Source organism: Eulemur rufifrons, chromosome 10, assembly GCF_041146395.1.
Source record: "Eulemur rufifrons isolate Redbay chromosome 10, OSU_ERuf_1, whole genome shotgun sequence".
Lineage (NCBI taxonomy): Eukaryota > Metazoa > Chordata > Mammalia > Primates > Lemuridae > Eulemur > Eulemur rufifrons.
Genome location: NC_090992.1, coordinates 3,552,949 through 3,580,142, shown reverse-complemented (window position 1 = coordinate 3,580,142; position 27,194 = coordinate 3,552,949). Strand labels below are relative to the sequence as shown.

At 53.9% G+C, this 27,194-nt stretch overlaps 1 protein-coding gene across 1 annotated transcript in view; it reads right to left on the bottom strand.

Annotated features, from left to right (window-relative positions):
• SLC25A48 (solute carrier family 25 member 48) overlaps positions 1–25,720 on the bottom strand; it is a 32,333-nt gene extending 6,613 nt beyond the window's left edge. Inside the window, exons 1-6 of the mRNA XM_069484068.1 lie at positions 25,549–25,720; positions 21,208–21,251; positions 15,460–15,531; positions 13,259–13,517; positions 3,028–3,285; positions 681–814 (exon numbers count right to left, since the gene is read on the bottom strand). Coding sequence (XP_069340169.1) covers positions 681–814; positions 3,028–3,285; positions 13,259–13,517; positions 15,460–15,531; positions 21,208–21,251; positions 25,549–25,594 — 813 coding nt within the window. The 5' untranslated portion in view covers positions 25,595–25,720. The remainder of the gene's footprint in view (positions 1–680; positions 815–3,027; positions 3,286–13,258; positions 13,518–15,459; positions 15,532–21,207; positions 21,252–25,548) is intronic.
• Positions 25,721–27,194: the final 1,474 nt, after the last annotated feature.

Here is a 27,194-nt window from a genome sequence, read left to right as displayed (position 1 = left end):
CGAATTAATAATAAATTTAAAAATTACTCTTGAAACATCTGGTCAGTGGGTGGTTAATCGAGCTGAGTGTTGCTGTATCGACTTAAACCCTGTCTCTGAATGAACACTGTGGACCAAACGCTGTCGGCCTTAGGAAACTAATCGTCTGGACTCAGCTGGCCTCCGGGACTTCATTTTTTACAGAACACAGTAATTTTTGAAGGAAATAGTATCAGCAATATATTTTATCTCTATAAGCTTTTTAGAATTATGACCATTTGGGAAAGTAGACAGAAGTATCTCAGATAAAAACAGAGCATCCCGTTTGAAGTTCTATGACCCTCTCTGCCTGTTGGTCGAATCACAAACTGTGCCCTTGCTGGGCAGGCACACGGTGGTGACAAGAGATGGGGGCCAGGCCCCCGCTACACCATGTACCAGCTGTGTGACCGTGGGCAGGCCACCAGCCCTCTCTGAACCTCCATCAGGTGGGCCGCACACCTCCGCCTCTCCCGGCTGGCGAGGACGTGACAAGACAACCCAGGGGAAGTCCCTGGCGCAACACCTGCCTGTGGCGCCTCCTACCCGGTAACCGCAAGCCCCTCGGTCTCCCGAGTCCCTTCCTGTAGTCTCCCATCCCCCCGATGTCTGAGCCCCCTTCCGGGGACGGGCACTGGCCCCGCGGGACCCCCGTGGCTTACTTTAAGGCCTTCCTTCTGGTAACTCTGGGAGATACAGTCCAGGACACCTCTGTATTTGCTGAAATAAACCCCGTCAGCTTGGAGTCGACTTTTCACGACGTCCATAGGAGTGGCTGTCCCCCAAGAAATCGCTCCTGCAAAGAGAGAAAACTGGTGTCGGGGCTGGCTGCAAATCTCCACCGTTCAGAAACTGACCAAGTTGCTGGGGGAGGGGACAGAGCCCAGGGTTGAAACCCGCGGAGTCTGTTTCCCATCCATCCTCGCCACGGGGTCCCCGCGGGACCCGGCAGAGGACTCCTCCCTCCTCTGAGCCTTGGGCCCCTGGTCTGTGAAATGGGGCAGCAGTGCCTGCCTCCACGGGGCTGCCCCGAGGACCACAAGAACTGACGGGCGTGAAGCACCAAGCGCAGCGCTGGTCCCCGGCCAGGGTGCTACGTGCCAGCTGCTACCGGAGAGTCAGTGACAGGCGGCACCTTCCCAGGGCACCAGAAGAGGGAGCCCGGGATGAGGCAGCTCAGTGATTGGAAAAAAAAAAAAAGCAGGGACAGGGTTTTTAAATATTTCTTTTCCAAATATGTGGAATAGAATTGGGACCACGCACGAGCCACTGGGCCGTCCTCATTGGATGAGCTCAGGCAAAGAACTCAAGGAAAACCAGCTTATTGTACAAACACGGAAACTGACACATTCTCGGGTGAGGAGAATAAACCAAAGTGATGTCAAAGTCCAGGGCAGCCGGTTTGCAGAGTTCTGTGATTGCTGCCCAGCAGCTCCCCACGGAGCCCCTGCCTGCCCACCCGCCTCCGGACCCCCGGCCTCCCGCTCGCGCCCTCTGGGATCCCCTGCCCGTCTCCACCGTCCCCTGCAGGTCTCCACCCTCCCCTGCCCGTCTCCACCCTCCCCGCCCGTCTCCACCCTCCGCTGCCCGTCTCCACCCTCCCCTGCCCGTCTCCACCCTCCCCTGCCCATCTCCACCCTCCCCTGTCCGTCTCCACTCTCCCCACCCGTCTCCACTCCCCTCTGCCCGTCTCCACTCTCCCCACCCTCTGCCAGGACCAGAGCGGCTTCCCCCAGCCCCTGGCAAGGGCATCACACAGTGAGATCTGCCCACCAGGCCACGCACATCTGCCCTCCTCAGAAATGACAGCAGGGGGACCTTGCCGTCCTCTCGGCCAACGAGTACGACTGAGCTCCTGCAGGACCCGGGCACAGGACGGGCCCCAGCCCCGCGGTGCAGAGGGCACACACTGGGCGGCGGCTAAGACCTGGGCTTTGCCGTGTTTGCTCTAAGTTTACAGCATCGCTAATGACGCAGGGAGGAGGAGGAGGAGGTGCGGGAGGAGGGGAGGAATAACAGTTTTCTTCTCTGCGTAGGAGCTTTCCCGTGAGCATCACACATGCCGTGATATCCACCTCCCTAGGACGCAATCCTCCCCTGACCGTCTCGTGCCCCGCGGGCTACAGCTCCATTCCCTGTCCCTCGTCACAGCACAGGCAAGACCCTTGGAAGTGTCATGTCTACTCGGGCTCTCCAATTCCCTTCTCCCACTCTCCCTTGGTCCCACGACATCAGGGATTTACACCCTCCTCTTCACAAAGGAGGCTCTTGTCAAAATCTCCAGTGACCTCCGCGTTGTCAGATCTGAGCAGTGTGAGCAGCGGGTGCAAAGGCCCTGTGGTGGGGAGAGCCGGGCATGGTGAAGTGGCAGCAGGAGGTGAGGAGGGGGGAGCAGAAATGAGTTTGGGGGCGACAGGGAGGACCACTGCGCGGATGCTGACTATTTCCCTAAATGAAAGGGGACGTGTGCAGGGTGCTGAGTTGGGAGGTTGAGTAACCAGTCCATGGTCACGAAGTGTGGATCTGAACTTGGCTCTTTCTGACTGCAGAGCCCCTGCTATACTGTCAGCATCACCCATGTGACCTTGGGTCGGTCGCTCAGTATCTCTGGACCTGAGTTTTCCCATCTGTAAAATGGGGAGATGGATTCCTGCCTCATAGAACAAATCAAATCCTCACGTTAGAAAGGTTTGCAGTGTGCCGATAGTCAATGAAGATGAACAATGATAACAGATTTCCTCCCCAAAGCCCAGTAATTTTGAGCACAGAGTATGTGCTCAAAATATATTTGTTGTCTGAGAGTTGGATGAGCCCAAATGAGGACCGCCATGCTCACAGCTTCGGCAGGGAGGGGATGAGAGAACAGGGGTGCCATCCCCGACTGCCAGCCCTCCCCCCTGCCTTGCGAGGCCTGGCACAAGTAGGCACTTCACCAAGAACTGTCGGGTGAGTGGCTGCGTGTGTCCTGCCCTTCCTCAGGGACGGGGCTCCGGCTGCTGCTGCTCTTACCTGCCACGCCGCCCGCCAGCCACACGGCGCAGGGGCTGGGGCCTGCGCAGGCCTCGGGTGTGATCCACTCGCTCAGGAACACGTAGGGGATGAAGTAGAGGCAGTAGCCCGGGACGTCCCTCAGCAGCATGGCGCCGGCCCCCCGGTACAGCCCTGCCAGGCCCTCGCTCCTCACGATGGTGGCAATGCAGTGCACAGGTCCCTGGTACGCCGGCTGATCCCCCAGAGCTGCCACCCTGGACTTCAAACCGAGGTTGGCTGCAAAGACAGGGGGAGAAGATGGCAAGTGACCCGGAGGGCAAGAGACCGGCCATTCCCTGGCCCTGGAGCCAGCCCGGCCCATTGGCAGGCCCCTCTCACGTGGCCCGTCGGCTTTTTACCAAACCTCCTGACCTTCTTGGCAGCTAAAACCAGGATCCTGAGGTCCCAGCAAGGAGCCACTGCCAACACGCACGGCCAGACTGAAGACAACTCAACCACGGGATAAAGCACCAGCCGCCTCAGGGTTGCCAGAGCTTCCTGGTCAACAACCACCACGTCTGTCTAAGCAGAGGTGACTGCAGAATGCCCAGGCTCAATTACGACAAGGCACGCCAGGCTCTTTCTTGAAGCAGAGGCTAGAAAATCCAACGTGCTGTATGTGTGTGCACACGTGTACCTGTGCGCAGTGTGACAAAAAGCATGTGAGCCAGCTGTCCTGGCTGCAAATCCCAGCTCTGCCACTCACGAACTTTTTGGCCTTGGCAGGTCAGCATTTGCAGCCTCTGTTTCCTTATCTTTAAAAGAGGGATAGGCTGTCCTGAGCATAAATGAGGTAATACACGTACAGTGCTCAGCGTGGTGACCGGAACACTGTAGTGGCTCAGTGAGCTACTGACTGACACCGAGGTGGCTGGCGTGACGTGGGTGCAGGACCCACAGGCTGGAGGGGGCGGGTTCATTCTCACCCACTCACGCCAGCCCTGGACAGGCTGCACCCTGAACAGCTGTAGGGCAGTGCTGGTGCCCTTGGGCCCGCAAAGTTCAGGGGCTCAGGGCTGCTGTCTTCTTGTCTGACCTCGGGGGTCTATGCTGGCAGACCAGGGCTTATCTGTGTCTCTGGCTCCTTCTAGGCGTGTAGCCAGCAGAGACTCCATATCCCTCCCCGTCTGATGTTCATCTTCTCCTTGCTACAGACCCTTTAGTACAAACAGACTTTCCAGGCCCAATGCAGATAAAGTAGGCTCTTGTCCTCAACTTTCCCTTCTCAAGGAACTAAAATAACCTGCCATGACCAGAAGGGAAGTAGAGTGAAGTTTGCTTGTGACCACGAACCTATTTTGCCCGCTGGTTTAATTCCCTGCACACAGTGTCCCGGTTTGTTCTCACACATGCCGGCAGACAAGCAAGTCACTTTCATCCTGTGGTTAAACGTCCAAGGCCCCCAACAGTCCCAGCTTTTTCAGACGGAAGCTGAGGGACAAACATTCGGCTTCACGACTCCACAGCCTAAACTGGGCACTGGGCGTAAAGCACAACCTGTGCTTTACCTCACCCCAGAAGCAGGAGCGGTGGAGGGGGAGGTTTCTGCTCGCCTGGGCAGTGTGCTTGGACCAGCTCAGGCTGTAGTTCCCATCTGTGCGGGGACGTCACTAAATCCCTGCCGTCCCCACTGGGCCAACCACAGCGTGCGGGAGACAGAGCCCTGCCCACCTCCTCCCCAGTGGATTTTACAGGAGGTGAGCAGGGGTGATGGACGCTTCTGGGGTACAAGGCCCCCCGAACAAAGTCAGAGTCTGTGGCCTTTGAAAGCCCCCTGAAAGGTCACTCGGCACCTGGTCCCCTCCCAAACCTGGTCATCCTGGGAAATTTCGCCACTAGGCAGACCCGACGTCATTGTCCGGATACGTCAGCTTTGCCTGGAGCACTTTCATCTCCAGGTAATGCTGACCTGCCCCAGGAGTCAAGGTTTTCATGAATCAGCTGTGGGTAGATAGTGGCTCCCAGGAGTTACTGATTGAAGGAGAATGTCCTGATAACATCTTGTTTGTTTGGAAGTGCAGAGACTAGGAACACACTTGCCAAACTGCCGCTGACCTTGTCAACAAAAAACCTGTACTTTTTTTCTTTTCCCTCCAAGGTAAGCAATAAGGAAATTCTCTCGCATTCGCCCAGCTTTGCAGCATGAGCAATCTAACTTTTATTGCTTGAGATTAAAGCAATAGAATTGTCACGGTGACGGCCATCCCTAGGGTACTGACATAGCTCTGAACCGCCCCGAGTTTATACTGCAAAGCCCTGGGAACTCCTTCCAGCACCTTCATTCCCAATAGATATTTTTTTAAATTTTATTTGGACATAATTGCAAATTTGCAAAAATGTACAAAGCAAAATGGTACAAAGAATGCCCATATATACCCTTTGCCCAGATTTACCTATTGCTCACATTTTCCCTCAGTTGCTTGTCGTTTGTGGGGTCTCTCCCCACCTCCCTTCTCACTCCATGATGTGTGCACTTTGACCAAGTAGAGGTCATTGTCCCCGTGCCCAAACTTTGCCTGGGCCTCACTCATCTCCGGGTAACAATGACCTGACCATGAGTCAAGGTTTTCAGGAATCAGCTCTGGGTATGACCTGGCTTTCAGGAGTTCCTAACTGAAGGACAGTGTTCTGATAAAATCCTCTCTGGAAGTGCAGACGTTGGAAAAACCCCTGTCAAACCGTGAACCGGCTTGTCAACAAGAACCAAACCTGTCCTTCTTTTTCTTTTCTTCCTAAGGCAAGCAATGAGAAAATTCCTTTGCGTATACGTACATTTTTCCCCACCCATACATACATAATTTCATTTTCTAAACTATTTCAGGGTGGGTGACCTACAACATGGCTCTTTACCAGTAAATACTTGCAAACACAGTTCCTAAGAATCTTGATACTGTCTTACACAGCTGTCATCAGCTATCAGTTTGATACTTCTGCACTGAGTGGACTTTTATCTAATCTACTATCTGTCATCAAATTGCCAACTGATATCAGGGTGTCCTTGTCAGCACTTTCCCCTCTGGTACAGAATCCAGTCTTAATCTGGAACATTTCCATAGTCCGTCTTTGTTTTCTGTTACAACAATAGTTTGAAAGACTACACTGCCTACTTCTTGTGAATAGAGTTTCCTCACCCCGGGTTTGGCCGACATTTCCTTGTCGTTACACTGGGGCTGTGTGTTCCTGGCTGGACCTCTCTCCATTCTTAAGCCTCACTTCTTCCATGAGAACCAGTCACTCTCAAGAGCCCCTGGTCTTCTCCCTCTCTAGCCTCATATCCTCGTTTTTATTAGTTTGGTTTTTTTTGTTTTTTTCTCTGAGACAGAGTCTTGTTCTTTTGCCCTGGCTAGAGTGCCGTGGCGTCAGCCTAGCTCACAGCAACCTCAAACTCCTGGGCTTAAGCGATCCTACTGCCTCAGCCTCCCAAGTAGCTGGGACTATAGGCACGTGCCACCATGCCCTGCTAATTTTTTTCTACATATATTTTTAGCTGTCCAAATCATTTCTTCCTATTTTTAGTAGAGACGGTGTCTCGCTCTTGCTCAGGCTGACCTCGAACTCCTGACCTCGAGCGATCCTCCTGCCTTACCCTACCAGAGTTCTAGGATTACAGGCGTGAGCCACCGGCGCCCAGCCAAGTTTGGTTTTCAATGGAGGTATAATTTACATTCAATAAAAGGCACAGCTCTTAAGTGTACAGTTCATGAGCTTTGACAATTGCAAGAACCTGTGCAAACACACACACCCTACCAAGTCAATGACTTCTTATACTGAAAACAAACTGTTTTGGTCACAGTCCACTTAGGCAGAGCAAAGACTCCACAGCCCACCTACCCTCTCCTGATTGTCCAGGTGAAAGAACCCTGGGAGATCAATGAGGTGTCACACAACCCGTGACAGCAGTTGTCACGGGTCTGTCAGCACTAGCCGTGGAGGGATGGAGGTTCATACGGGACCACAAAGCAGAATGTCTTCAAGCACAGTCATCATAATTTTAGGCCCAAATATGCCCGAGACAAAAATGCATCATAGGAACACCATTGGGTAGGCCCAAAGTCACAAAAACCTAAAATGATGATGATGAATTTCTACCAATACTTACTTTTAATTCAACAGCAATAGTAGGAGCAGTGGAAACCTGTGCCCAGCTCAAGATACCACTGCTGATGAATGAACAGTGGAGCTTTCCTCTAGAAAACAGCAAAGATTCCCACCGGTGGCCCGTGCGGTGCCAGGTGCCACATGGCATGGCGTGGCGGGGACGCGTGGCCTGGGGGCCTTGGCAGCCAGCCTTGGGAAAGCACTGAATTCGGAGTACTCAGTGACTCTGGCAGTGAACCAATTCTAGTTTGCGAAAACAAAATTTTGATGACTTTTAAAAGTTGATTTGGGAAGTTACTGGGAAGTAATTCTTGAAAACATGCACAACTGGGCTTGCATGTCAGTGTCCAAGGAAGCTGAGGAAGAACACGAGATGCCAGGTCAGTACTGAGCTCCCACCGAACCACGGCCTCCCAGGCCCTTGTTCCTGAACCCTCAGAGTTTGGTATCTCTGCCCGGCTCAGAGCAGGGGTGCAGGAAATGCCCGTGAGTGGATGATTCTAAGGGTGAACCCAAACACACGCCGTGCTCAGCCCTTGCCGCCAGCGGAGCCTGGTGAAAGACCAGCCTGGCAGGCACGGAGTTAGTACCGAGTCCTCCTCTCCTCCCCCAAACTCTGCCCTCCTGTGACGCTGATGGCTTTGTGATCTGCACGTATGTTAGGCTTTTCATAGAAACACAGACCTCAAAGCTCCAGATGGGGGAGGAACGAGTGTCATTAACCATCAGCCTCTAGGAGGGACATGTTCGGGCAGCAGAGGGACTCCCGGCCTCCAGAGACACAGCCCTGACTTCCAGCTCAGGCCCGGCAGGGCACCCAGTCACCACCTACGCCACGCAAAGGCTAACGGCTTTAAAAAGGAGGGTTTCTTCACAGCTGCCTGACTGTAAAAGACACATCCAGCGGGACCCAGGCCAGCCCCTCCCTGCTTGCCGAGTGGCAGAGTCCGCAGGAGCACACCTCTGCTGAGCGGGAGGACTCCGCATGGAGGCAACTGCTGTTTGTTGTGCAACCATAGTCAGCATCAACAGAAATTCCCGTTAAATTGCAGCAAGCGCTGATGTATTTGGTAAAGCCTTTCTAGATAGTGATTTTGCAATACGTACAAAGAATGTTAAAAATGTCTATACCCTTTGTCCCACTCATGAATCAAAGAGCCCACACACTAGGGAAATAACCCTAAATGAAGGCAACTGTTTATGGACAAATTTGCTGATCACATCGCTATTTTTAAGAGAAGAAAAACTGTAAACAACCTAAGTGTTCACCAATAGAAAGATTGTTAAATAATACATTTATGATAGTATAGCTAACATTTATTTCATGTTTTTGAGACACCAAACATTGTGCTAAGGTCTTCAGGGGTACCCCGTCTCAGCCCAGCTGTGAAGCAGCTGCTATTGTGCCCGCTTTGCAGATGAGTGAACTGAGGCTTGGCGACATTGGGTGAGGTGATGGAAGTTTCTCAGCTTTGGTGGAGGCAGAATTAGAAGCAAGCAGTCTAATTCCAGAGACTGAATTCTTACCATACTATACGGATCCTCTCAATGTGTGTGTGTATATTTGAGGAATACTGCATATCCATTTTAAATATTAGCCATCTATTTAAAATAATCTTATAGGCTATTTTAACATGGAAAATATTTATGTTATAATGTTGAGTTAAAAGCAGGATATGAAATTATCCATATACCACGACCACAACCTTCTAAAATCTGTAATCTATGTATACAGAACAGGAAAAGGAAACACATTCATGTGTTGACAGCGGTTGTATTTGGGTAGAAGAGCATTTGCTCCCTCTCCTTGCCATGTTCTGTAGTCTACACGTTCTCAGCCACGGGTTGCCACTAACAGACAACCAGGAGGGACTCGCTGGCCTCGCCAGTCCACCTGTCACAGGCAGAGAAGCCAGAGGCTCCGGCACTGGCTTCAGCCCGTGGGTGCCACCTCTCACATCACTGGCATCACCCCGGAGGCAGATTGGCAATTACGGACCAAAGCCACAAGCCATGAGCAAAGCCACCAGCCCTGCCCAGGGATTCCTAGAAATGCCCGTGTCAGCACAGTTACCACACAGATTGGGCCTGGCCCAGGGCACAGACCACGAGATTACAGCCAGCCCTGGCCTCAGCCCCATTCTGTCCAGTTCACGCAGCTTTGGGCTATATGGTGTTCTGTCTGTTTTTAATGGAATTATCTGACCATTTCCAACTGAAATATCTCACAGAAAAATCTAGCCCTCTGCCCTCTCTTGGAAATCAGAGGATCCAAACACATCAGGCCACGTGGGCAGCAGTCAGCTGGAGTGGGGTCGTGGCCACCGCCTTGGACAGGACGTGGGCCCAGCTTGCCACAGTCCTCACCACTCCCGACTGCCTCCCAGACGCTGAAGCTGACACACTGGGCTTGAACTGCTGCTTTTCTAACAGCAGGGTGATGCCGAACGTAAAATATGTTCTATGTCCACGTTTCAATCAAAAGAGGGAAAATGAAATATAGGCTAGTAGGGCTGCAGTCTCAAGAAAAATGGTAGAGCGGTCACTTCCCGGGCACCTCTGCTCACTTACGTTCGCATCTCTCCCGACGGGCATCTGAGTTTCCTACCCCTGCCCTGAGGGTTCCTGAGGAACAAGAGACAGAAAACCACCTTCCCTCTCATTTTCCGGAGAGATTCCTGTGCCCAGGACCTGCAGTCACCAAAGACCTTCCCCAAGCAGCTGGGGGACAGAGTAGCCACGCAGAGAAGGGCAGCCCACAGACCCGTGACTCCGACCATCCCTGGGAACCCACAGCCACGCCCGTTACCTGGACAACGTCCCTCTGGAGGCGTGCGCCCTGCCCACTGCCCTCCTCTGCTCTGAGGCTGTTTTTGTGCAAAGGCCCCGGCCGCCAGGCATTACCAAAGGTGTTGCGGCCTCAGCTTCTACAAGACCCTGGGGCAGAAGCAGAAGCTGCATCGGTGGGCACAGGCCAGACCTCCTGGGTCCCTGTCTCTGCCCGTCTCCCACTAGGGCAGCGAGCTCAGGCTCTGGAACCTCTCTGTGCCTCAGGCTCCCTTTGTAAGCGCCCAGGAATTGGGTCGCTGTGAGGACGAAACACACGCAAAGCTCCTGGCACAGCACCTGGCACACAGCAAGGGCTCTGGGATGAGGCAGATGTGGGCACAAGTCCCAGCTTGGCTGGCTGAGGGTGTCTTTGTGGGTGTGAGGCGTGTGCAGTCACATGGCCCGTGCTTGGCTTCATGCTCTGCTGTTGCCATTGCAAAATGTGTCACGATTTTTGAACAAGTGGCCCCTGCATTTTTATTTTTCACTGGATACTGAAAATTACAGAGCTGGTCCTCACTCACCAGTCCCCGATTAGATGTTCTTGAGTAAGTATCTCAACCTCTGGCAGCCTCAGTTTTCTCATCTGTAAAGTAAAGATCATAACAGCACCTGCCTCACAGAATTGTTACGAAAATGGATTAGGAGAACACGTGCAGAGCTCTTAGCAGGTACCTGGCACATAGTAATTATTCAACCAATGATAGTTACCCTATATATAAAATAATAACACAAGCATACCTCATTTTATTGCACCTGGCTTTACAGCACTTCGCAGATAATGCAGTTTTTACAAATTGAAGGTTGGGCGACCCCACATCCAGCAAGTCTCTTGGCATCATTTTTCCAACTGCCCGTCCGTGCTCACTTCGCGTCTCTGTGTCCCATCTTAGTGACTTGCGCACTATCTCAGACGTTTTCATTGTTATTCTATCTGTCGTGGTGATCTGTGATCGGTGATCAGTGATCTCTGATGTCTCTATTGTAACGGTTTAGAGGTGCCACGAGCCACACCCATATAAAACAGCAGCCCTAACTGATCGACCTCGTGGGTGTTCTGACTGCTCCCCCCGCCAGCCACTCGCCCGTCTCCCTTTCCTTGGGTCTCCCCATCCCTTAAAGCACAAAAATATTGAAATTAGGCCAGTTAATAATGCTACGATGGCCTCTAAGTGTTCAAGTGGAAGAAAGAGTCGCATGTCTCTCGCTTTAAATCAGAAGCTAGAAATGATTAGGCTCGGTGAGGAAGGCATGTCCAAAGCCGAGACAGGCCAAAAGCTAGGCGCTGGCCTCTCGTGTAAAACAGGTAGCCAAGTCGTGACTGCAAAGAAAAAGTTCTTGAAGGAAATTAAAAGTGCAACTCCAGGGAACAGATGAATGATAAGAAAGCCAAACAGCCTTATTGCTGATAGGGAGAAAGTTTTTTCATGGTCAGGATAGAAGATCAAACCCACGACAACATTCTCTTAAGCCAAAGCCTAATCTGGAGCAAGGCCCTAACTCTCCTCAATTCTGTGAAGGCTGAGAGAGGTGAGGAGGCTGCAGAACAAAAGTCTGAAGCTGGCAGAGGCTGGCTCATGCGGTTTAAAGACGCCATCTCCGTAACGTACAAGTTCGAGGTGAAGCAGCAGGTGCTGATGGAGAAGCTGCGAGTTATCCAGAAGACCTAGCTCAGGTAATGGACGAAGGTGGCTACACTCAACAGCAGATTTTCAGTGTTCACAAAACAGCCTTCTATTGGAAGCAGATGCCATCCAGGACTGTCACAGCTAGTAAAGAGCAGTCAATGCCTGGCTTCAAAGCTTCAAAGGACAGACTGACTCTCTTGTTAGGGGCTAATGCAGCTGGTGACTGGTGACTTTAAGTTGACGCCAGTGCTGCTTTACCATTCCGGAAATCCTGTGGCCCTTAGGAATGATGCTACTCTGCTCTGCCTGTGCTCTAGAAAGGGAACAACAAAGCTGGGTAACAGCCCATCTGCTGACAGCAGGGTTCACTTCATATTTTAAGCCCACTCTTGAGACCTACTGCTCAGACAAAAAGATTCCTTTCAAGATTTTACTGCTTATTGACAATACACTTGGTCGCCCAAGAGCTCTGATGGAGATGCACAAGGAGATTAATATTTTCCTGCCTGCTAACACAGCATCCATTCTGCATCCCATGGATCAAGGAGCCATTTGGACCTTTCAAGTCTCATTACTTAAGGAATACGTTTCATAAGGCTGTATTTGTCATAGATAAAGATTCCTCTGAGGGATCTGGGCAAAGTAAATTGAAAACTTTCTGGAAGGGATTCGCCATTCCAGATGTCATTAAAAATTCACATTTCATGGGAGGAAGTCAAAATATCAACATTGATAGGAGTTGGGAAGAAGTTGATTCCAACCCTCACGGATGGCTTTGAGGGGTTCAAGGCTTCCGTGGCAGAAGTCACCGCAGATGTGGTGGAAACAGCAAGAGAACTGAAGTGGAGCCTAAAGATGTGACCGGATCACTGCAATCTCACGAGAAAACCTGAAGAGATGAGTTGCTTATTATGATGAGCGAAAAAGTGGTTTCTTGAGATAGAATCTACTCTGGGTGAAGATGCTGTGAACACAGTCAAAATGACAACAAAGGATTTAGAAAAATCACATAAAGTTACCTGGTAAAGCAGTGTCAGGTTTGAGAGGATTGACTCCAGTTTTGACAGAAGTTCTACTGTGGGTAAAATGCTATCAAACAGCATCACATGCTACAGAGAAACCTTTCGTGAAAGGAAGAGCCAATCACTGTGGCAAACTTCACTGCTGTCTTATTTTGGGAGGTTGTCACAGCCACCCCGGCTTCAGCAACCTCCACCCGATCTGTCACAGCCATCAGCACTGAGGTAAGACCCTCCACCAGCAAAAAAGATTATTACTTGCTAAAGGTTCAGACGATTGCTAGCATTCTTTAGCAATAAAGTATTTATAATTAAGGTATGAACATTGTTTCTTTAGACATAATGCTATTGCACAATTAACAGACCACAGTATGGTGGAAACACAACTTTTACATGCACTGGGAAACCAAAAAATGTGTGTGACCTGCTTCACTGAGAGATTGGCTTTATCGTGGTGGTCTGGAACCGAACACGCAGTATCTTCGAGGTACGCTTGTAATGACAATGACAGACTATTGCATGACAACACACAGACCCTGCTCAGTAACGAGGATGCTAACAACCGCATCCCAGATCCGGCAAACCGGGGAAGGGTCACAGGCCCAGACACCAGGCTCCCCTGCCCGGGCCTCTTACCTGCCTGAAATGGCTGTGTCTGCATCTGCAGCCGGATCTTAATGAGGTCCACGGGCGCCCCCAGCCCGACGGAGACCACGCCGGCCACCATGCTGGCCAGCAGCAGGTCTGACAGCGTTCGGGGAGGGCTGGCCTCGGGCTCCCCACAGCGGTGCCGGCTGAGGAACCGCTGCGTGTTGCTGAAGACCCCAAACACCACCGAGTTGTAGACAGCAATGCTGGCCAGGGGGAAGGACATGCCCTTGAAGAAGCCGAACACCTGTGGGGAAACCCAGTGGGGAGGGGCATGAGGACCCCGGCCGCCCTCGCCCTCCCGCGGGACACCTGCCCCGCCCGCCCTCCTGCAGTCTGCGGGCCGGTGGGGGAGACCCCACAGGGCAAAGGAGCCCGTGTGTCAGGGAACAGACGAGAAGACGCTGGTGCGACAGGAGAGGCGGGGGAGAGCCGCCGCAGCACAGGGCAGGCGTTCCCGCTCTGGCGAGGAACCAGCTTCTACGTGTCCCCGTTTCCTGTGCGGTGGCGTCCTGGCCTGGAGCCCGTACTTGCCGGCGGAGTGGCTGTGGCCGAGGGGCAGCCTGAGGGCCCCAAGGGGCAGTGGGCTGGCCACGCACCACGAGCTGCCTCCTCATCTGCTACTCGGACAAAAGCGTTCTCCTGACACGTGTCCCGTGCCAGCTCTGGGGGACGACAGGAAGAAGCAGTGTCCACCCTCACTGGGCCCAAAGTCAGAGGCAGCGCAGGGCAAGGGGGACGGGACAAACTGACAGGCAAGTATGATACAACCCACTCAGCCTGGGGGGTGAGAAGGGGGTCCCACAGCCCCCCGAGGGGAAGCTGGGCCAGCCTGTACGTGAGTGCCCCTCAGCGTGGGTGTCTCCTGACAGGAGTATCTGGAGAGGGGGCCCCGGAAGGACATGGGAAGGGCTGACGTGCACATACAGGATGCAGGAGGCCGAGGAGAAGGTGCTGCGGGCTGGGGGCAAGGTCCCTTCTACTTTGCATTTTCAGTGAACACCACAGATGCTCCAAGGAGAACTGGAAAATTCCGCAGGCCCTCGGAGGAATTAGGGCAGCACACGGGTGCCAAAGATGAAAAAGTGGGGGCGACCCATGGTGCAGACTCCAGGCTGCGCACAAACCTGCCAGTCCACCCGGCTGCCAGAGGCAGGGCGCCACACACACGCGCACACACACACACACGCACACACACACACACACACCCTGCTTCTCGTTCTTCCTCCATAACAAGGTCCTTCAGGGAACTTGGGACGTTGCTTAAGCCACAAGCGGCTGTGTCTCAGAGAACCTGCCCACAGTCCCCACCGACACCCTGGAGCCGGGACGTGGGCTGGCAGACCCTGCAGGGACGTGGGCCAAAGGACACTCAGCGGCCACTCAGGGGACTGTGGGATCGCACAGCCTCACCTCGGAACACCAAGCACTAGGTCTGTGGTGCTCATCCCGACCGCAAAGCAGTGACCAAGAGAGTCAAAACGACACCCTGGCGCCAGGCGTGCGAGGGGCTTGCGGGAGGCATCTGAGACCCGGGGCGCCTGTTAGGATGGAGCCTGCTGGAGACAACGGTGACAATGGGGCCAATTTCCAGTGGCTCAAGGAAAGCCACAGGGCTGCTCCCTGACCATTTCTTTAATTCAGGTCATTTCAATCCAAGTTTTAAAATTTATTTTAAATTCCCCAAAGAGCAGCCGTAGAAAGTCTTCCTAAGCACATGCTAATTCTCAAGAAGGGAGCCCGACGCATCATGTACAAAATGCCGTTCAGACTCCCCCTGTGCAAAGAAACACTGGGGTGGTGCGGTCTCCAGGCAGCGGTGCAGCGAGCTCCGGCGTCTGGACTCGGAAGCGCCTGACTCCCGCCAGCCAGGTACAGCGCTGCCTGTGGGTACATGTTGACCAGCCACTCATTCCCTTATGAAAAACTGGCAGGTCACCTTGTTTTTGCAGAAATTTTCCACACTGGGGTTCTGAATTCCTCAGAACCTCTCCAGAGGGTGTCCACAAAGCCGGCGCTTTCGCCAACGGTGCTGCAGGAGGCGGCGGGGTAAGCGCAGGTGCCGCGTGACGTTTGCGCTGTGCTGTGAGATAGATTGCCGGCCCTTCCCGCGTGCTGGGGAGGGGCTGTGGCCGGTCCCCTGCCCGACGGTGGGTGCCATGTCGCTCCACCCGCCCAGGGGCACTTACGCTCTCCCTCCGGTACACGGTGCGGATGCAGCCGAGGGTGTTCCTGTAGCCCACGCCAGCCTGCAGGCGCGTCTGCGGAGAGAGGCAAGGGGCGGGGCCCCCTCAGAGATCATTCACGTCCCCACCGCCCCAAAGGACGCCCAGGGAGGGGGAGGCCTTGCCCAACGTGACCGGCCAGAAAGGAGGTCTGGGTTTTAGGCCCCCGCCAGGCTGGCGCTCCGCCCTCTGCACGCCTGCCTCCCCCTCCTGCCCCCTTGAGACCTGCTAGTGCAAGAGCAGGAGGAAGGCCGGTTAGTGCAAACATGACAGTTGCCAGGGGATGTATGGTCCTGGCCTCCTGAGGACAAAAAGCTAAACCGGGGCTCTACTCTGTCTGCTGTCACTCTGCCCTCCTAAGTACCCCTGGGGGACTCACTCTTCTTGCCCCCAGCGGCACCGCCCCTAGGCTGCACCCCTTCATCTTTACCCGGACAGTGGCCTGGCCCCCTCCGGGGCTCCTGCTTCTCCCACACTTCTTTCCTCTCTCTACGTAGCAGTCAGACCGACATTTCTCAAACATCAGAGAAGCCAGGGCACTTCAGTGGCCTCCAACCAAACTCAGAATGCATTCCACACACTCTACCTGCGCCCAGGAGGCCCTGAGGGGAGCACGACCCTGCCTCTGGCCCCTGCAAGCCATCTCCTCACCCACCACGCCCTCCACGCCCACCACCCGGCATGTCCCCAGTCCCCAAGCAGTGACTGTTTCCCACCCCCAGCCCTTTGCCCTTGCTGTCCCCTCCCCCTGAAGACTCTTTCTCCAGCTCCTGCTTTTGGGTCTGAGCTGAAATGTCGCAATGGTCCTGTGTGTCTGATTATGTAGGGTTTATGCTGGATCACCCTCCCAGGGAGGCCTCCTGTCTCACTCTCCTCTCGGCCCCGGGGCTGAGCACACCCCTGGCACATGGTTGCAGGTGAAGGCATGGTGCCCTGTGACAGAGGCCGGCTGTGGTGACAGGGGCAGCAGCGGACAGGCACAGGGGTCTGAGTAGGCTCACACAAGAGCCCAGAGCACCCTCAGCCTGGCCTCAGAGTGTCCCACTTCTTTTAAGATGTACAGCCTGTAATTCTCCACCAAAACACTCTCTAAGCATGTACAGCATGCCACACATGCCACACCTGTGTGGGAAGAAGCTGTCAGAGCCGCCAAGGAGGAGCTACTAAGCCCCGAGCCCTCACTTGGGGCCTAGAGAAATGATGGGCTCTGCTATTATCTTCCCACCTCTCCTGGTTCTGCAGAATCAAGGCCCTTTTAAGACTTGCTTAGATCTTTTTTTTTTTTTTTTCTTTTTTTTTTTTAGACAGAGAATCACTCTGTTCCCCAGGCTACAGTGCCATGGCTTCAGCCTAGCTCACAGCAATCTCAAACTCCTGGGCTCACGTGATCCTCCTGCCTCAGCCTCCCGAGTAGCTGGGACTACAGGCATGCACCACCATGCCCGGCTAATTTTTTCTATATATATATTTTAGCTGTCTATGTAATTTCTTCCTATGTTTAGTAGAGACGGGGTCTCGCTTTTGCTCAGGCGTCAGGGATTGGCAGCCCCAGCATGGGGCGGCTCCTCCCTCAGAGCCTCCAGAAGGAACAAACACCTTGAATTTGGAGTTCAGCTTCCTGAACTGTGAGGACATAAATTTCAGTTGCTTGAAGCCTGAGGAAGCTGACACATCCCCCCCCCCCCAGCTATTCACAGTTAAATCTCTCCCACCTAACTCAGCAACAGCAGTGACAACTCCCTCCAGTCAACCTCGCCTTCAGGGCACAGTCGCCTGCTCCTGGCTGCCCGGACAGGGGCCGCCTGTGAGAGCAGCCCCAGCTCCACAGCTGGGGAGGCCCCTCAGGAGGTGTCCTATGGCCCCCCTTATTATGTACATAGTAAATTATATATATACCATTTCAATCAGAGCATTTTAAACACATTCTCCAACTAGACATTTTCACACAATGTGGTAACTTGGAAAAACTTAATTTATATGGAATGATGTTGATAAAAAATGGCAGTTACCGATTTTGAATGCCTACTGGGTACCAGGAACAACTCTCTGAGCTTATATTTACCCTGCAAGCCAGGGATTAGTCCCCTGTTTAGCAGAAGGCCACCCAAGCAGAAAATGGCAAGAACAGGATTCAGCCCCAGAGCCTGCTGGCTCCGGAGCGCGTCCTTCTGGCTCAGCCGCCAAGTACTGGGTTTGCCAGTGAGCCCCAGAGAGGGCAGACTGGGAACGAGTTAGGTGAGTGTGGGAGGGTGGGAGCACCAGGAACCACCTCACTCTCAAGGAGACATTAAGGACTGCATCCCAGTCTTCCAGGTGTCCCCGGGCCCAGCCCTGGAAAGGTATACAGCAGGCACCCTGAGCTGGGCTGAAGTCTGGGATAGCCCCGCGCTCAGCAGGGACTCACCCAGGGCGGTGCCCAGCTCTGTGCTAAGCTGTGCTCTGAACTGGGAAGCCCAGCCTGGGCAGGAGAGAGCTCAGTGGGCATCGCATCTACGACAGAGGTGAGGAGGGTGCCCGAGGGCCTGGCTTGGCTCTGGACAGCCTTGGGGAGTGTCTGGCATGGGCTCGACCTCTGGACAGCAGTGATTTTCAGAGGTGAACTTGCTGCAGAGCCCTCCTTGGTGGGCTCTGGGAGCCAAGGCTTGGGTGTGTAGGCCTGGCAGGAGGCAGACAGCGAGGTCCCTGGCCTGCCCAGCAACCCCAGTGTCCCCAGACTTCTCCCAGCACCTGCGCCACTCCCCATGCTCGCCTCACTGCAAGCACTATGTACACGCCGGCCTCCGTTGTTTCCAAACATGCAGCGAGCCTGTTTCCACCCTTGGGCCTTTGCACCAGCTCGTCTCTCTGCAATAAGCACTCTGACCCCAAGTTGGTATGTCTGGCTCATGGTGCCATTGGAGGCCCTGCAGAGACGCCATCCCTGACCCTCTGCTTTAGGGAAGCCCCTCGTTGCAGCCTCTGCCATGGCCTTGTGCTATCATCCCCCTAGCACCTACCACTTTCTGTAAATGTCTTGTGCATTATTGTATCCCCTGATAATTATCTATCACTGTCCTAAAAATATCTCTCCCCTTGCCTGCCTCCCTCATTGCTGAATTCTCAGACCCTAGGTCAGCTTATGGCACCTGGCAGACGGGTACTGGGCCATGGGCGGGTGAGTGCCTGACCTTCGTCCCATGGAGTCTCCAGGCTGGCTCCAATGGCACCTGCCCCCTCCGACATCCTCCCCACACCCCCAACAATAACACGTTAGCGAGGCTTCTTGCCCAGCCCTGCCAGCTTCCCTCCACCACTTTGGCTCAGGCATTTGAACAGGTGCTTGGCATTTTGGTACTTCCTGACAAACCAGACTCTTTATCCTCTTCGGCCCAAGATGATCCTCGTGGCAGCAGAGGTCTCAGCCCTCCCTGCAGTAGACATACTCTCCCGGGGGCCTGAGACTGACTGCTGCCTCTGCTCAGCTGGTGGCCCAAGGCCTTGCCCCTTGCCCCGGGAATCAATGCAGGGATTAGACCAGCCCTTGTGGCCCCGAGAAGCCCTGCCACAGAATCCCTTTATGAGCTGAGCTTATTTTTCATGCATTTGCAGCCCTACCCTGGCTTCTTGGACCAGTGTCTCTAAGGGAGGTGGAACCTGGGACCCCCAGGTGAGGCTGATACACACTGAAGCCCGAGGACCACCAGCCTACGGGGGCACCCACCATCAGGACCAGCTTGGAGATGAGATAACCTGGCCTCGTGCAGTACACACAGCAGGTGCTCAATAAGTGATAAGCGCCTGAACATCTGCTGACAGTGACCATGTGATTTCAGCCTTTGCAAATCCAAGGCCTCAAGCCACTTCCTTGCAAATGCTGTACATGTCCCCACATCTTGTGAAAATAGCCACAAAGCCTTTACCTGGTGAGGGCCTGAGAGCCCCTCTTTCTCTGCAAGGGCCCCTTCAGAACTGAGCCCCAGAACTCCAGCTTTTACCAGCTCTTGTGCCAGGGAACGGGCAGGGGAGGCTGGGCAGGCCGCGCTCGCTGGGATCGCCCCAGCGCTGGCATTGGCAGCAGCCCCGGCACCCTTCCCTACACGCCTCCTGTGTCCCAGCTCTGGATTCCTCCAGGTTCCTCGGTGCTGAGCTCCCAGGCAGCCTAAGGAGGAGGCACAGCCCTCGGCAGCTTCAGCACAAACCACAGAGGATCTCAGCCGGCCAAGGGCAGGCGCGGCCTGGAGAATGATTTCCAAAGGTGAGGCCACTCCAGGGCTCAGGACCGTCCACTGTGGCCGAGAGCACCGTGGGAGCTGCTCCCCAACGGGGACAGGCCAGCAGCAACAGCATGCTTTTTTTTTTTTTTTTTTTTTCAAGAAAGCAGCTCTGGGACAACTTTGCTTCATTCAGGGAACATCTGTTGGGCTCCAGTCTGTTCAAGGAGCTCCGGATGCGGAGAAGGCGCTGACCAGGGAGGCAGACTGGCCCGAGAGTCGAGTTCACTTTGGGGCTTTGAGCCCCAGCAGTGCCGTCCCCAGCTCTGGGGCCTGGAGCAGGTTCCTGAACGCTGCTCTCCTCCTCTGTGAAGCGGGAAGATCACACCTTCCCAGGGGACAGACTAAGCCTGCTCCTCTCACCACTGTGTGCGCCCGTCTCCCAGCACTGGGCCCTGCCTGCCGTCCCCTTAGGCTGGGACGTCCCCTGGGGACCCTCACCACAGTGTTACTACTTAGAGGGCTCTTTCAAATATGTAAGCCAGGTAGGCTGGTCTCATGGAGGAGAGAGCAGGCCTGGGCCCTGACCTACGAGGAGCCGTTGTCATACAGGAAGATGGAGAGAAAGGGGGTTGCAAGAGCCATGTGAGAAGGGCCTGGGGGGTTCCTCTCTGTGCACAATCCAGGCAGAACTCTGGACAAGGGTGTGGGAGTCAGTCGGGGGCGAGGAGGCACCACTTATGGCCATGTTCCCCGGGCGTGGCTCTGAGTCCTGCTCACCACTGGGTGGCAGGGGTGGCCGTGGGGCCAAAGAATGCTTCTTTGCAGCATCTCACTTCTCGGTTTTTACCTTGCCGTGTGACCTGAGCCAAGCCCCTTCCCCTCTCCGGGGAACACCCCAGAACAAGGGGGGTGGACGGTCCCAATGCCAGGGAGGCCCTGCCAGCTCCAGAGTCCTCACCCCCCATCATCAGGTTATTCTGGGTTAGATCCAAAGTCCTAACCTGGCATTCAAGTCCTCTGAGGACCGAGTGCTGTCCCGCCTTTCCTGATCTGCAGCTGTTACCAGAAACCTGACGCAGGAGCACAGCCCCCAGCCGGCACCCCCATCTCGGTGCCTCCATCCACGCGGTTCCCTGTGCCTCGTGTATCGTTTCCACCCACCCGAAACCCATCTCTAAATTTGGGGTTCAGACACCACCACCTCACACTAGAAGGCGTTCCTGACTCCTCAGCTCCGCAGGGCCCTGGAGGAGGACACGTGCCAGGCCCCGGCCCCTCCCCAACCAACTCATGAGAGCCTGTAGGCAGGAGCAGGACATTCACACAAACAAAATCCCTGCCAAGTAACGAGGGTAGAGCTGTTCCCAACAAGGCCTCCCGGCACCCCACCTCCTAAGCTGGCAACGGAGAGCCTGCCTGGGCAGGAGACTCTCTGGGCTCAGACACAGCGGCACAGTCCCCGAGGCAGGCCAGCTCCGGGTCTCTTTCCAAGACGTAGTGGGCAGCACCGCTACTGTACCTTGACTGTGTCCAGAGGGTGGCCGACGATGACGCTGGCTGCACCTGTGGATCAAAAGAGAACACCCGGTCACTTGGCCCCTGGTGTGCAGCCGCTGGCTCTTGGGACAGGACACAGGGCTCAGGCACAGGCATTCACTCAGTCAGCCAGTGGTCAGTCCCTGGAGGGGCCTCCAGTGCGTTAGGCACTGGCCCAGGCACCAAAAAGGCAGAGAAAATGGAGTAAAATCTGGGTTCTGCCTGAAGAAGCAACCACCCCCAAAAAAGGAAGGTACTGGGACAACAGGATAACCACAGGCAAAGGAATGGAGTTAGACCCTGCCTTACACCATATACAGAATTTACTCGAAATAGACCAAAGACCTAAATGAAAGAGCTAAAACTGTAAAACTCTTAGACTAAAACATAGGAAAGAATCTTCACAAGCTAGGATTTTCAGTGGACTCTTAGACATGACACCAAGCACACAAGCAACAAAAGAGAGAATAAATTGGACTCATTAAAATTGAAAACTTCTGAGCATCAAAGGATAGTGAACACAATGATTCCCTACAGAATGGGAGAAACATGTGCAAACATATATTTGATAAGGGTCTAGTATCCAGAATTCACGAAAGAAGAAAGGAAGGAAGGAAGGAAGAAAAAGAAAGAAAGAAAGAAGGAGGGAGGGAGGAAGGAAGGAGGAAAGCTCTTAACGACTACAAGAAAATTTAATGGGCAAAGGACTTTCTCTGGAGAAGATGTACAAATGGCCAACAAGCACATCAACAGATGCTCAACATCATTAGTCATTCGGGAAATGCAAATCAAAATCACAATGAGAGTCCTCTTCACACTCACTAGGATGGCTATAATAAAAAGAAAAATAAGTGTAAACAAGGATATAGAGAAATTCGAACTCTTGTATGTTGCTGGTGGAAATGTAAAATGATGCAGCCACTGGGGGAACAGTTTGGCAGTTCTTTAAAAAAGTTAAACATAGAATCGCTACATGGCCCTGCAGTTCCACTCCTAGGCATGGGCCCAAGCACTGAAGGTGACACTCGAACAAGTACATGTGCTCAGACACGGTCCTGGCAACACTGTTCACAGTAGCCAGAAGGCGGAGACCACCCCAATGTGCATCAGCTGAAGTCCCGAGAAACAAACCGCGCTATCTTCATACAAAGGAATCCTGTTCAGCGAGAAGAGAAAAAGAAACAAACTATTGATACATGTTACAACATGAATAAACCTCAAAAACATTATGCTAACTAAAAGAGGCCAGACACAAAAGGTAACACATTATATAATTCTATTCACATAAATTATCCAGCACAGGTAAATCCATAAAGACAAGAGGCAGATTGGTGGTTGCCAGGGCTGGGAGGAGGGGGAAATGGGCGTGACCGTTTAAGGGGTACAGGATCTTTTTGGGTCATGAGGAAAATGTTTTGGAACTAGAGGTGATGTTCGCACAGCATTGTGAAGGTACTAAATGCCACTGAATGGTATACTTTGAAATGGCTCATTTTATATTATGTGAATTTCAACTCACAAAGGGGGTAGGGTGTGTGTGAAGAGAAAATCCAGCAATTTTCAGTTTCCTGAACATTACCTAACTTCTCTGTGCGTCACTTTTAGCATATGTAGAGTGGGAACAATAATAGCAGCTGCCTCATGGTTTCATTGTGGGAAGGAAATGAATTCATGAATGTAAGGTAGTTACAGACAGCCTGCCACTCACAGCATGCTTGAAAATGAATGCCATCACTACAGAATTTTTTTTGAAAAGAAGACCCCTTTGGAAAAGTGATGAATATGCTGTATCTTTTCTCAGAAAAATGCCTGTCCACATAGGTACTTATAAGGCCTGTACAATTTAGAGGGAAGCAAGGCTTCCCCAAGGCCACTAGATTAAGATGCTCTTGTTGTAGAAGCTGGTAACTGAGACTGAAACAGGAACTTCTTCAAAGACAAATTCTCTAGCACACTGATGAAGAAAGAAACGTCTCTGCTAGCAGAAGTGATTTACCCAGGTAAGGTAGGAAAGGGGTCCTGGAATATTAGATATTAGAGAAACCAGCTGAATCCCAGAACGATGGTTCCCTGAGTCCAGAACCTCCTGTCCCCTCTTCACCCCTCCTTCCCTGAACTGGGCAGAGGCGGAGGTGACGGGCAACAGAAGCTGAGCCTTCCACAGGCCTGAGGAAGCCTCCCTCTACGGGAAGCCCTCCCAGCGGGGTGGGGGAAGGAGCCCTGGTCCCCAGGCGGAGCTGCAGCCTCAGATGTAGCCATGGGTCAACATCGCCCTGCTCAGCCTCCTGCCCACCCATCTGAAAGTGCATGTGAGATAAAAAAAAAAAAAAAAAAAAGGGATTATCAGGTCAGTTGTTCCAGACCTCAGGACTTCATAGACCAGTTGAATCTCTAACTAGATGTGGAGGATGTTAATCGTAAAATCTTGCCGTGCAAGGGTGGTAGGAAAGAAAACAGCTATAGATGGGCATTGAGATGGCAGAGCCTGGTGCCAGGTTGCCTGGGCTGGAATTCCAGTGCCCGTGCTAGATGCATGGCCTTAGGCAAGTCAGTGAATTTCTCTGTATCTCAATTTCCTCATCTGTAAAATGGGGATAAAACAGCACCTCCCTCATTGGGGTCATTATAATAATTAAAGAAATGTACGTAAACAGACTCAAGAGACCACATATTTCAGGATTCAATTGATATAAAATATCCAGGAAAGATAAATTTACAGAAAGGAGATTAGTGGTTGTCCAGGGACGGGGCAGGAGAGAGGGCTCAGCTGTATATGGAAGTGTCTTACTGGGAGATGAAAATGTTTTAAAACTAATTTATGGTAATGGTTGTATTTCTCAGTAAAGTTACTAAAAATCATTAAATCGTACACTTGAAATTAGTGTATTTTATGATACATAAAATAAATCTCAATAAAGTTGTTTTAAAAGAATACATATAGCACTTAAATAGCAATTGGCACCAACTAAGTATTCAGTGTTACTACACTTACCACCATTTCATGGAAGCAAAAAAAAAAAAAAAAAAAAGGCATGTTAACAGCAACAAAGCAAGGACAATCTCAGAATATCAGAATAAAGGACAATTCCCTAGTCGCTAAGCCATGTGAGTTGGGGAGGGCCCGTGAGTCATCACACGGGAGGGTGGGGGGTCTCTATCTAATCAGAGGCCATCTGACTAATCAGGCTATCTCTGTCTAATCAGGAGCTATTCTGACTCAGCCCTACCCTCCGGAGCATTTCTCAAACCAAGCCACTTGCAGCCCTACTAAAGTAGGTCTGGTTACTGGGGAGGCAGCCCAGGGAAGGGTCTCCCCTTTCTGCCTGCCCCTCCAAGTGGCTGAAGGACTGTCCAGCTGAAGAGGGCCTGGGTATGCCCCGTGGGCCTCAGGCCGCTGCGCTCTGCCTGGTAAAGTTAGGAGAGGCAGGTCTCCACCCAACCCAAGGGTGCCCGTGCCAACAGAATTGTCCACCATAAAAGGAGCCCTCTCTGCTCAGGAAGGTGTGGAGCAGGGCCCTTAGTCACTGTGGGGAGAGAGAAGTGGGCTCCCGCCAGGTGAGAGAGAGGACCTGGCATCCTATCTATTTGCTTCTCTTTTAATCTTTTCTTTGGGGACAGGCTGCATTTGCCCCTCTTAGATGGGTCAAAAGAAAGATAATTTTTTTATAATTAGCAAAGTCCCTTAACCGCCCCGCCTCCAGTAGCTGAGACAGGAGGGGTAAGACCTATTGGAAATGCAGCTCTTGCCCACGCAACCCATGCCAGGCCAGGCAAAGAGAGGCTCAGCCGACAATGCCGGGAGGAGGGACCTTGGAGGAAGGCAAGGCTGACAGAAGACAGGAGGGGTTCGTCCCAGCTGTCAGTGGGCACCTGCAGCCTGGCGCTCCCCTAGGGCCGGCCTGATCCCCAAGCGAAGCCGGGCTCCCCGCCACCCGCGTCCAGAGCCAGCCGCCAAGCGCCAGCCTCATCCACAAGTTCCCGAGCCACTTCCCCAAATGCAGGTGCGCACCGCACCGTGTCGCCAAAGGGTGTGTGCACTCCGGGAGGCTCCATTGGCCGTGGGCTTTGACGGGCTGTTTAATCATTACCGGAGCAAGTTCTGCGGGTCCTAACTTTGAGGCAAATCAGAAGCTGGGGCGAATGGCTGCGAAGCTCCCAGAGGTTAGCCGGGCAGCAGACGAGGAACGGGAAGACCACCCGACAGAAGTCGGGGAGGGCGCTGCGCGCGGGCGCGTGGAGGGAGCGCAGGGGCGCAGAGCTGCCTCGGCTGCGCGCGGTGCATCTGCCCGCGCGGCGCCCGGCGGGGTCCCCTAAGCGCGCTCACCTCCGATCCAGCCCGCCGCGAAGTCTTCCAGCTGGAAGCTGCCCATGGCCGTGCCGCGCGGCGCCCTCCCGAGCCGCGGCGGGGCCCACTCAGTGTCTGCGGGGCATGGCGCGGGCCCGAGCGCGCTGCAGAGTTGGAGCGCGGAGCGCGGCAGGTCCCACTCCAAACCCAGCCTCCGAGTCACCACCGCGCTCACCCCGGCGCCGCGGCGCTGACAGCACGCCCCCAGTGGCCCTTAAAGGCGCAGCAGCCTGGCGGGACGGGGGCGTGCTCCGCCACACATACCGGCCTAAGGAGGCAAGGGTCACCAAGTAGCATTCCCTTAGCCCTCCCTTCTCCCCTCGTCCTCTCCCTTGCCAACTTCAGAGCCTCAGCGCTTCTGAGGAGACAGTGCCAGCCACCCCTCCAGAGACCGCACTTGATCCTGGGCAGTGATGTTTTTGTTCACCCCAGCCATGTCCCGCCCAGTGACTTGAGCGCAGAGCAAGCACCTCCGGTCCAGGGTCTTGTCTAACTTTCAGCTACAGCCACAGCTCGCCAGGGGTCGGCTCCCTGCCAGGCCCTGGCGCAGGCCACTCTGTCCACCCCGGGCCAGCAGAAGGCACAGGATGGTCCTCTCCGCTTCAAACCCCCTCTCTGTGGGCACACCCGGCACCCGCCCGGCCCCCAGCTGGAGGTCTGGCTCCCTGGGAGCCCGGGCCTTGCTGTGGGGAGGGGCTTTGTTCCAATGGGAGCTTCTTGTCCTCCCACAGACCCCCTCCCAAGGAAGATGACTTAACGTCCTCCAGCATCCTGCCAGTTTCCAGCAGGGACTCACCTGTGTGTCCCAGCCAAGACTCCCCAGGGTTGACAAGAATGGTGAGGGGGATGGCCTGGAGGAAGGGGCCTCTCCCGGGCCTGTTCTTGTCATGTCATCAGGGTGACACACACCAGCAGCCAGCCAGGCCTCCTGCTTCTAAAACAAGACAGAGTCTGACCACCAAAGCTTGATCCTAAAAGGGCCTTCCCACCGAGCAGCGGGGACTTGGAAGTGAAAGGGGCCCTCCTGCAGACCCCTGCCCCCACCCAGGTCCACAGAGAGTGGCCCTGTGTCTGGATGAGGGAGCCAGAGCCAGCCTCTGAGGGTGGAGCCACAGGCCTGGCTGGGGGCAGTCTTGCAAAGTCCCATGGAGGTGGGGACACATCACACCCTGTTCCTGAGCCTCAGCTTCTGCTGCACACTGTGACCCACTCAGTCTTGCGGCTTCAGAGTTGCCATCAGCATGCCCCCGAGCCGTGCCCTGCCATGCTCAGGGTACATGCCTGGACAGTTGTAAGAAAGGAGTCGTCCCTGAAGGGTGGCCCTTCAGTGAGTTCGTTGTTGGAGAGAACCCACAAGTGGGAAGCTTGCCCATTCCCAAGGCCCAGTCTTTGGGAAGACCACCTCGGGAGTGCCAGGCAGATTGTCATCCCCTCAGTCCTGTGTCAGCACCAATTAGGGAGGTCCTGAGTTGGCAGGCAGTGTCCCTGGCAGCTCGGGGATGGCCTTCTGAGCCAGAAAGCTGCCGTTCGAACTGCTAACGAGCCGGAGCAGAGTGGAAGGAGTGGGCTGCTTTCCAGAATGAACCACTGTGCCCCATTCCCAAATGTGTGCCACGAATCTGCCC